The sequence below is a fragment of the Orycteropus afer genome, unplaced genomic scaffold (assembly GCF_000298275.1).
Source record: "Orycteropus afer afer isolate SDZICR_OR568_19922 unplaced genomic scaffold, OryAfe1.0 scaffold00662, whole genome shotgun sequence".
NCBI lineage: Eukaryota > Metazoa > Chordata > Mammalia > Tubulidentata > Orycteropodidae > Orycteropus > Orycteropus afer.
In genome coordinates this window covers 843,228-855,271 of record NW_006922249.1, presented here as the reverse complement: position 1 = coordinate 855,271, position 12,044 = coordinate 843,228, and the positions used below count along the sequence as shown (strand labels likewise).

The following is a 12,044-nucleotide window of genomic DNA, read 5'->3' as shown; positions in this document are numbered from 1 at the left end:
AATCAAAATGTACTCAATGAAACTTTGAAGAAACAACTACTCATTAATGACAAAGCTCCAAAAGGTATGCTTCTGTATGAGAAATACTTTAGTTGAGTCCAGCAAAGACCAAAGAGTTACTGCAAGCTTTCAGTCACATCCTGCTCTGCGAAGTCAGCTTTATTAATAATAATTTTAATTGTTTTGTAGATTTAAACAAAAGGACGTGAGCTTAACACTACATTCTGGTGAGAAAATAGGCTCTTTTTTCAATTTATAAATTTCCATTAAAATATTGGATAATGAAAAAAATTTAAAAGTTAAAACAACTTCGTTTTCAATGCACTCATGTATTTTTACTTTGTAATACAATATAGCTGTCACATACAATGGCTCTGGTATGCATCAATCGAATTTCAATGGGCATGGAGGTCCAACGAAGGGTTTACACAACATTCAATAAGCAATACTATCTGTTCAGAATACAGTAACAAAACCAAAAAACACTAACCTAGAAACACAGAAAAAGAATTTATTGTTTTTAAATTCCAGAAATAAAAATAACAAAATAGAATGTAGTCCTTAATAAGCTGGTCCTATAGTTTTCTAAACTCTAGTCTGGTTAAAACAAGTTAAGAAATGGAAACAATCTATAATGTTCTTCTACCAGGCAAACATACCTGAAAAAGTTACTCATAAAGAAATAGGCTTTAAAATTCTTAGCCACAAGGAACATTCTACTGTGACACTGTGATGACACTGAGCGCTGCGCCTGACAGGACACTAGGCATTTCCCACAGGGATTCTGTTCACTGCCCAGCTGCGGGTTGCTATGCATTAGCGACACAATATTCAGATTAATACTAAACTCATTTGACCAAAGAAGCACAGTAATGTTTTAAAACCATCTGCTTATATTCATTAGTATGTAAAATCACAGTACACAAACTTGGAAATGTTTAATTTTTCTATAAATAACAGTATATTATCTCTGCATAAGCTTTAAGAAAAGGTCTAAGCAGTCAGCCTGATAATGGGGAAGCAGACTCTACATTTTGGCTGAAGTCAAGATATTTTAAACTTATAATTGTTGTCATTGCCAAGAACTAACAAATAAAGTATGTAGTTCTTCTGGCAGCAGCAAAATTACATCTCTAAACAAGAATTAATTCGGAGCTTGAATGCAATTTGTGCTTTGTTTCTATAAAAATGCAGTGTTACTCTCACATTTCTAAATGACTAGATGTGTGAATAAATAGTGAATTTCTTTTCATCATGATTTATTTCTAGTTCATCTTATGGAGATTATAATAACTAAAAATTGTTTCACTTTTTCTCTAGTACTTCATCTATATGAATCAAGATCTCATTTTCAAACAGTGATTTATTAAAATTCTTAAGGTCAACAACAAAAACAAATTCTAAAACTGTAACTGTTTAAAATTTCAGATGACAGAGCCAATAATCTTTAACAGATTCTTTAATTTTATGTTAATAGTCCAATTAAGAACACTAATGACTACCTGGCAATGGAGATGAAAGAACTGGAAGGTTTCTGTGAAGGAACAGAAAAACATGCAAAGTACCCCCAAAAGACATGATTTTCCTTCTCATTTAAAATCTAAACTCGTAACATTTTTATAAATACATGATCATTCTACATAATACAGATCTTCTAGAGCATTTCTAAAGGAAATTACAGTTTTTGGTCTTAAGGAACAAGACTAAGATGGAAACGAGGATGAAAACAGTGAAATTTGAGGGAGCAGTACACCACACCCGCACGCTGCTGTCCAGTCGGTCAGGTTAGCATAATTACAGTTCAGTACATGATTTTCAAGGCAACTAAGAAATCTGGACACAGGTATTTCCCCTTCCTAGAGTTAACAATTCTTTGAAAAGCTCTGATCTATCCATAAAGGACTGTTTTTCTTTTTCTGAAAAGGGAACAAAGAATAAATATAAAAAAAATTTCCCGTCCCCAAATTCGTACACAACAAGTTAAATGGTAGTTTTAGATTGTGCAGTGAAATAGAATTGTTGGTATCATCTGAGGCAGGTGCTACCCTAGACAGTCCAAAACATGATCCAGTAAAGGCAATCAATGTTTTTGTGCCTCAAATAAGTAGAAAGCATTCCATTACTGCCCTAATGCCATATTCATTTAACTCCTGAGGTGTCAGACCTCTAGGATGGTGTACCTTAACACTGCACCTGAATCTTTACTGACAATGGAATGGAAAATTCAAAACAGCTATGGAAATATAATAAGCATTAGAAAAACTCAACCTTAATGTGAAATGAGGGACAACGGAGTGCTAAACACTAATACCAAATATCTGAAGGCAGAATCTTTGTTTGTGGAAAAGAGTGATGTAACCAATGAAAACAACCAGCACAGAAGAGAGAATGAAAAATGTCTGAGAAAGAGAGAAAAGGGAAAAAGTGAAGAGTCAGAGTTAGATAGCAAAGAACTACTAGATAGACTGAAGGTAAGAGAAAATGTGGCATGTGCATGGCTCCATCTTTCTGTCCTCTGTGCTCCTAATAATTTACAATGCAAATGGCATGTAGCCCAAAACAGAAGGCAAGAATGAGCCTTCTGATGGACAGAAATGAAGGATCTGGACTAATGGTTATGTTGTTTTTTGTTTTTGTTTTTGCTTTTGATTCATACCTGAAAGCCTTGAATCCTTGCTAAATATTCCAGTTGTTTTGAAGGTTGTACTGGAGAACAAGGGGGAGTAGGAGAACTTCCTTTTAAACCTATGGCTTCAGCTGTAGGAGATGTTCCATTCATAAGGAGTTCCCTTGCAATTGTAGCGGAACTATTCGATGTGGGAGATATACTGAAGAAAGAGCTTGAAGGTTGGTTCATATCTTTGGGTGACAAATAGCCTAGAGTAGTGCCAGAGATTACTTTGTGGCGGCTGGCTTCCATCTCTTGATAAACATCAGGAGACAAATGAAGAATTCCTTTTGGAGCTATAAATAAAATGAAGGAATATTATTAGTATACTTAAAATAAGTGAAATAGAAACATGTTACAGCATCATTAATGATTTCACTTGGTGTCATAACAAAGCAATGAGAAACACTGTCAGATGTCTTCTTCATACCTGCAGAGGCAACTGCAACTTCTACTTAGAGGAGAATAATATACACTTCAACATCCCTAAAATCCAAAGTTTAAATAAAGCCACAAACAGATTTCAGTGGACTCTGTGTTTAGAAAGGAAGCTATGGAAGGAGAAGAAAAGGTGATGTGTGGAAGCTCAATGGGGTCTTGAGAGGATGGGAAATATGCAGTGTGTTCACTCTGCAATTTAATGTTTTATGTTTTTGTGAAGAGACACAAAACTCTCAACACAGGCAGCAACTGAGCCACAGTAGGTAAAACAAGCTGGATCAATCCAAGTGTCTTCTGCAGTACAAACCCATATATCCAATGGCCTACTGGTCCTCTGTAGTTCTGGTGGCACAGTGGCTAAGGCATCTGGCTGCTAACCAAAAAGATCAGTGGTTCAAACTCATCAGCTACTCTGTGGAAAAAAGATGAGGCAGTCTGCTTCCACAAAGATTTATACCCTTGGTAACCTATGGGGCAGTTCTACTTTGTCCTATAGGGTCACTGTAGGCTAGAATTGACTCAACAGCAGCGGGTTAGTTTTTGGTGCTGGTATTCTCCTCTCCACAAAGATGTCCCACAGACAGCTCCAAATCATGAACATGTCAAAAAATGACAAGCATCTTCTTCCCAAAACTAGCTCCACCTCCTGTTTTGCCTATCTCTTTAAAGTACCATCATCTATCTGCTCGGTTGTTTAACCTAGAAACCTGACAACCATCTTTGACTCACCCACAATCAAGCAGTTACCATGTACCATCAAACATCTTTAGAATTTGTCCCTTCACCATCAAGTGTATTAGGTCAAATTACACTGTGGACAGGTTCTAATATCAAGAGATATGAATCTGGGCTGTGCCATCAGTTGGTGGGCTTTTAAATGTATGCTGGAGACACTTCCCTTTGATTATCTGTCTCAGAGATGTTTCAAACCACATTTCATATTGCTGTCTCTAATATTTTTTGGTCCAATCTTAACAACTCTCAAATTACCATGCCTTTTAAAATTACTGAATATCATTATCTTTCGGAGAACATGCTCTGAGAGATGCAACTTAATTCCTATGCTTTCATCACCCCTCCCTCCCAAAACTGGCCTGACTCAAATCCTCAATGTTTCTCACCTGAGTTACTAGAGCAACTGCTAAAAGCTTTCACTGCTTCTAGCCTCCCAGTGTCTATTTCCCAAAATATGCCCTATAACATACTGTCCATGTGGAAGGGTTCTGTGATTGTTTTGGAAACAGTGGTGATGATGGCACATGGTGATGATGGTTGTTGTTGTTGTTAGGTGCCACTGAGAATGTAACTAATGCCACTGAATTATACACTTAACAATGGTTAAAATGGTGCAAAAAAAGTTATATATTATTTACCATAATAAATATTTTAAAAATATGAAATTTTAGAAAAGGGTACCAGGATAAACAAATTTTGGGAAAAAAGGCAAATTATATCATATATATCTGAGGGATTAAAAATGCACATTAGCATAGCAAGAACTCTGAGAATCCAGCAGAACATAAATTATTCATTTTGGATTAAACCCAAAAAAAACCAAACCAAACTCACTGCCATCAAATCGGAGTTTCCAAAATTTATTTTATATCCAAGTATTTTTTATATAACATTAGTAGCATCTAACACTTTGGGAATGCTAGAAGCTAGACAATTTTCTTATTTGAAGTCTTTCACTGACTCCCCATCACTTTCACTATAGAATCTGAATTCTTTATGATGGCCCACAAAGCACTAAAGTGGGTCCCACTTACCTCTCTATCCTCATCTATTAAATTCTAGATGAAGACCCCATACTCCAGTGATGTATTTCATCTGCACTTCTTGCAATACTCCAGGTTGCTTGATCCCATCACACCTTTGTTTCGTGTACACACACACACACACACACACACAAACTCCTACTCCTTTGTTCCAGAGATTGTGCTAACCAATACTGTCCTGCCCCAAAGTTAAGCTCAGTCTACTGTAAGAGGAAAATGAAAAGGAATCATATAATGTGATGGGTGCCTCACAAGAGACAGGTCTAGAGTACAGTGGAGAAGAAGGATTACAGTGAGGAGCTCAGGAAAGACTACTTAGAGGAGATGACAGGACAGGAAATTTCAAGGGACGAGGAGAAGTTAACCAATGGGGAAAAGCATTCAAGGCAGATGCACAGCTGAGTGAAGGCATGGGCAAGCAGTGTGTGTTGCAGAAACCCTCAAGTTCCTCAGCACTAGAACATGAAGGGGGAACCGGGCAACTGCAAAAGCTGAAGCTGGAGAAGGGCAAAGGACGAGTTCTAACAGAACTTTATCCTGACGGCATTAAGCATTTTCCCCTCTTATTTCAGTAGAAGTATATAGCCAAAACCATACCTTTCAATTTTACATTTTCTACACATATAATTCAATGTCATTGATTACGTTCTTCAAGTTGTACTAACATTTTTGCTATCCTTTTCCAAACTATTCCACCACATTAAACTCACTGCCCCCTAACCTTCCCACCCAACCTTCCCTGTTGCCGATGTCAATCTGATCTCATACAGATAATTGTATTATTCTTTTTAGTAATTAAACAGCTTAAAATAATTTTTAAATTTTCTTTATGCCTTTGTGTAGCTTTCAAATTTTCTACATTAATGTGTTAATTTTATAATCAAGAAGGAATGCCAATCATTTTTTAATAAGAAAATATTGGGGGGAGGACTAATAATCTCACCAATCAGAGGAAACTACTTTTAACATTTTTGCTTTTAAAGGTAGACTTTTAGTCTTCTTCTCCCTTAGGTAATTTTTGTTGTTGTTTGTAAGTTGAAGAAAAAATTTAAAAAGTTAAAATACAGGAAAACTATATGATCCTGTTGTTGTTTACAAAGCAATATACTTCTACTACTAATTTTTAAAGCAAAATATTTCTTCATAAGAATTGTTTAAACATTCTATTTTGTCAGACATCTAATGTCTAATTTATTTCAATTATAAACAACATAATGCTGAACATTCTTATAATTAAATTCTTATTTCCTTAAAAAATTTATTTCCTTAAAAAATTTATTTCCTTAAATTAGAAGCAGACTTGCTCGTTCAAAGGCTATGTATTCTAGGTATTTTGATGCTTACTAACACTACCCTCCAACAGGTTATACTGGTTTCATTTTCACAGAAATACATGAACAAGTGTTTTTTCTGACTTTAAGGTTGCATATTATTTTAAAATCTTTGCCACGCATCTATAGAAACAGGGACAGGAAGTAGTTCTGGGGATGAAGGTGGCCAAGAGTGACAGACTGTAAAAGGGCACAAGGAATCTTTTGGGGTGAGGGAATGTTCAGTTCACAGGTATATAAATATGACAAAATTAACCCAACTGTACCCATTATGTACAGTTTTTTACACCTGAATTATACCTCAATAAAATTATTAAAAATATCCTCTAATTTTATATGTAAAGATATCCTATTATTATTGATTTTTGTTTTTTACTAGCTGCATAAATCCCATGTTGTTGTTGTTGTTGTTGTTGTTAAGTGCCGTTGAGTTGTCTTCGACTCATAGCGACCCCATGCACAGCAGAACGAAACACCGCCCAGTCCCACACCAGCTCCATGATCCCTGCTATACTTGAGCCCATCGCCGCCGCCACTGTGTCAATCCATCTCATTGAGGGCCTTCCCCTCTTTTGCTGACCCTCCACCTTACAAGCATGATATCTTTCTCCAGGAACAGTCCCTTCTGATAACATGACCAAAGAAGGTGAGACGAAGTCTGGCCATTCTCACTTCCAAGGAGCATTCCAGCTGCACTTCTTCCAGGACAGATCTGTTAGTTCTTTTAGCAGTCCATGGTACTTTCAGCATTCTTTACCAGCACCACAACTAAAAAGCATCAATTCTTCTTCCATCTTCCTTATTCATTGTCCAGCTCTCACATACATACGAGGCGACTGGAAATATCATGGCTGTGTCAGGCGCACCTTAGTCCTCAAGGAGACATCTTTGTTCTTTAGCACTTGAAAGAGGTCTTGCAGCCGACTTGCCCAGTGCTGTATGTCATCTGATGTCCTGACTGCTGCTTCCACTGGTGTCAACTGTAGAACCAAGCAATGTGAAGTCTTTGACAACCTCAATCTTTTCTCCATTTATCGTGATGCTGGTTATAGGTCCAGTTGTGAGGATTTTTGTTTTCTTTATATTGAGATGTAATCCATACTGCAGACTGTATTCTTCAATGTGCATCAGTAAGTACTTCAAGTCATCCTCACTTTCAGCAGCAAAGTTGTGTCATCAGCATATTGTGTTGTCAGTGTATTGTAGGTTGTTAATGATTCTTCCTCCAACCTTGATGCCACATTCTTCTGCATACTGTCCAGCTTCTTGGATTATTTGCTCAGCATACAGATTGAATGAGTATGGTAAAAGGACACAACCCTGACTCATTCCCTTCTTAACTCTAAATCATGCAGTGTCCCCTTGTTCTGTTCAAACGACAGCCTCCTGGTCTATGTACAGGTTCCCCATGAGTACAATTAAGTGTTTTGGAATTCCCATTCTTCTCAATATTATCCAAAATTTGTTATCATCCACACAATCAAATGCTTTGGCATAGTCAATAAAAAACAAGTAAACATCTTTCTGGAATTCTCTGCTTTGAGTCAAGAACCATCTGACATCAGCAATGATATCCCTTGTTCAACGTCCTCTTCTTAATCTGGCTTGCACCTCTGCAAGTTCTCTGTCAATATACTGCTGCCACCATTTTTGAATTATCTTCAGTAAGATTTTACTTGCATGTGATATTAATGATACTGTTCAATAATTTCCACATTCTCTGGGGATCACCTTTCGTTGAAATGGGTACAAATATGGATCTCTTCCAGTCAGTTGGCCAGGTAGCTGTCTTCCAAATCTCTTGGCATAACTGAGTGAGTGCCTCCAGTGGAGCATCTGTTTATTGAAACATCTCAATGGATAGTCTGTCAATTCCTGAAGCCTTGTTCTTCAGTAATTGCTTCAGTGCAGCTTTGACTTCTTTCTATACCTATTTCCTATTTAAATAATAATTTAAATGTTACAGCTCTAAATTCTACACTCAAGAAATCAAGAAACTAACAGCATTACTTCAACATTGTTATAATACAGCAGTAATGAGCTTGCCAATAGCAATCTTATAAAACAAGAAAAATGCTCTCAACACACATGAGAAGTATTATGTCACAGCAAAAGAACTCACACAGAGTTCAGGATCCCTGATTCTCAGTAAAGCCTGAGTCAACTCTTCTTCACAGCTAAAGAACAATAAACAAAAACACTAAATTTTTAAAATTATATTAAATAACAAATATTGAATGTACCACGGACTGCTAGAAGAACAAACAAATCTATGTTGGAGGAAGTGCAGCCAGAATGTTCCTTAGAAGCAAGAATAGCCAGACTTCATCTCTCGTACTTTGGTCACTATGTCAGAAGGGACCAACCCCTGGAGAAGGATATCATGCTTGGTAAAGTAGAGGGTCAGCTAAAAAGGGGAAGACCCTTTATGAGATGGATTGACACTGTGGCTGAAACAATGGGCTCAAGTATAGTAATGCCTGTGAGGACGGCACAAGACAAGGCAGTGTTTTGTTCTGTTGCACACAGGGTCGCTATGAGTAGGAACCTACTCACTGGCACCTAACAACAACAACAAAGAAGATTCCTTTCAACAGAGTTCTACTAACTAGTCACTGAAAGGACGTAAAGACACATGTAGATTAATTGGGCGAGCTACTGGATGATATCCCAACTTCAGTATCAGTAATAATCAGTGTTTGGATGGGCCATAATTCATTTAAGTTCATCCTGATGTGAATTTAAGTTGTTTTTCAATAGGGTAAAAGAAAAAACAAACTCACTGGCAGTGAGTTGATTCGACTCAGAGACCCCTCCTTGGGTTTCCGAGGCAGTATGGAGTCAGAGAGTAATTTAGGGTACAAATATTTGCATAGCCAATTAACCAAACAAACTAAACCCACTACCATCGAGTCGGATTTTGTCTCACACCAACTCTATAGGACAGAGAAGAACTGCCCCACAGGCTTCCAAGGCTGTAAATCTTTACGGAAGCAGACTGCCTTGTCTTTCTCCCACGGAGCAGCTGGTAGGTTCAAACCACCAACATTTTGATCGCAGCTGAATGCATTAAGCACATTGCCACCAGAGTGCCCACGTGGCCAATTAGGTCTCCTGAAAAGTTAGACCAATCCATACTTCTATGTGCAGTGTGTGTGTGTTTAAACCTGTTTCCTACACTTCTCCCAAAACAGGCTTCAGTTATTCTCAACAATCACGCCATACTACGATATTTCACTGTTACCTTCATTTACTTTTTATTTCTTCTGCTTCTTCATCTACTTTTATCTGAAGTTAAACTTTTTTTTTTTTTCCATGTAATCATCTTAGCTCTGTGCCTTCTTTCCTGTTGGTTCTGGCCTTCATTTTGCTCATGGCCTTCAATCAATACATTCACCTCACTCAAGCTTCTTACTTCCCATTATATTCACCCTCTAACTGCTTCACCCTGAACCCATTCTCTCAGCATTCAACTTATTTATGGAGTAGGCAAAGGTTTTGCCTTTGCTACTCTCATCTTGGGCCCGGTGGGAGTGACTTTATCATTTTTAATACGAGAGCTTTTAGGGGGAAAATCTTACTACAGGTTTCCACATATCAGCTTGAATTCTTGCTACAATTATGCTGGACTAAATGGCTCGTTTATAAATACTCAAATAGCCAGTAATACCGAGGCTCACTCCTGCCATACTTTTTCATAACAACAACAAATATGTATTTTCCCCAAAATAAGTAAATTCTTAAACGATTCCTAAAAATAAAGAATTATTTTACCGACAACATGGACTATTGATTCAAAACAGAAAATTTGAAAACGTATTACCAGCAAAAGCATGATTTATCAGTCTTATGGTGATTTTAAAAAATCATCTATGTGAAAACTGGTAAAACCCAAGTACATCTACTTAACTATATCACACCAACACTAATTACCCTGTCTTGATAATGCACTCTAGTTACCTAAGATGTCACCATGTAGAGAAGCTGGGTGGTGGGTACTTTCCTCTCTACCACTTTACCAGTTTCTTATGACTCTATAATTATTAGATGTTTTAGTTTTAAAAAGCCAATTACACGAAAACGCTGTTACCCTGGTCTGCGGTTCTCCCTCAGTACAGAGGCCCTGGAACACAGCAGTACTGGAGACACCACGGTGGCAGCCTTGGATATGGCACTATCTATAAGCCTGCCTGTCCACAGCATTGATCGCTGTCTTGACTGAGTATATAACCTACATCCCCAGGCTCTGGCTGCTTGACCTTTATACCTAACAGCAAGACATACTCGGGCGGTAGCGTGGGCCTCATGGCTGGGACTCCTTCCCAGGAAAGCTAGAAGCCATTTATCAGGTGAGTGTACACATAATCCAAGATGGAATCCAGTGGACCACCACAGTCACCCTCTTGGAGTTAGGGACAAATGAAATCTGTCTTCTGCATGATCTTTAACTACTAAGCTGACCTGATCTATAGAAATTTCCTCTTCCTGCTGCCTTGTTGTTGGTATCTAATGGGGCAGGAAGGAGGGCATTTGTATAGGACACTACTTCTCCTTTGCCAGACAGCACATTATCAATCTAATCTTCTAGTTGAGGACCTGGGGCCCCAGTTCTGCCTAATTTTTAAGTCAAATAAACACTATTCAAATGGAGAAAAAAAATCTAGTAAGGCAAAAATTTTAAAAAATTCTTCTGAATATTAAACTTGAAAGAAAGTATTGGCAAAGAAGAACACAGTAAAAAAATCAAAGCGGTAAGTAAAAAAGTTGCTACAAATTTCTTTTTAAGACCAGTTTCAGAAATCATATCAGAAGGTAAAGCTTTCTTAATTAAGGAAAATTTGGTCAAGTCTTATACTAGACTGGAGGCCAAAACTGCTCTGGATTAAAAAGCAGCAGCTACATTTAAATAAGAGTCATTACTGAACAAATGAACACAATGATGTATTTTAATGTGCTCAAAAACCGTAATTTAAATCAGTAGTAAAAATAAACCTTGGTTTTGCCCTTAGAGTTGGATAAAAGAACTGATACTGCTAATTTGTGTGTTTTATTGGGTGTTTTACTTTTGTTGTTTTTGTTTACCTTTGACATAACAATGTATGTAAAGTTATTATTGTGGTGAATACTCATGAAAGAAATTACTGACAAAGAACTTTTCGACAAAATATTTCAGGTTTCTGGTGAGTAGAGTGCTAACAAGGAAAAGTGCTTAGGCCAATACTAATCCAAATAGGCAAAACCCCAGGGTAGCAGAGCCTTGTTGGAAGCCTGACACAGCTACTCATCCACTTCAAGAGACACCCCTTGATTTTCTCAGCAAGTTCAGTGCACAAAAGGGGAAATACAAATTTTCTTTGATAAATTACAAACAAACAATGATAACAGCTAAAGAAAGTTTATTGAATACTTATCCCCTTTTTTAGATCAATTTGTAATGAAATGGGAAATGCCTTTGGAAAATCTGTTTTACTACACAATGTTACCAGTTTAGGCAAAGAAAGGTACTCTCAAGTTTCAAACTCAGAACTGAATTGTTATTTTTTCTTTAAAGGGGGTGGGCTTTGGGGGTGGACAGTTATATGACAAAGGAAAATACCTTGATATGGTGAGTAAAGTCACCATTCATCGAATAATAAGGAAAGTCTCATTTAGTTGGCTAATGTAGAATAAATTTTTTCAAGTCTAAATCTTTTCAATAAAGACAGGATTGTGAATATTTCCAAGGCAAACTGTAGCAATAAAAATGAAATTTGAGAGCAGTTTATAGGAAAATATGTCATCTTTGATTATTACTTGAATACCAGGTATAAATGTGACCGGTAAAAT

General features: G+C 37.1%; 1 protein-coding gene across 1 annotated transcript in view; it reads right to left on the bottom strand.

Moving 5' to 3' along the window:
- The window catches only part of STAU2 (staufen double-stranded RNA binding protein 2), a 395,353-nt gene that overhangs the window by 183,514 nt on the left and 199,795 nt on the right, over window positions 1-12,044 (bottom strand). Inside the window, exon 10 of the mRNA XM_042783101.1 lies at window positions 2,657-2,964. Coding sequence (XP_042639035.1) covers window positions 2,657-2,964 — 308 coding nt within the window. The remainder of the gene's footprint in view (window positions 1-2,656; window positions 2,965-12,044) is intronic.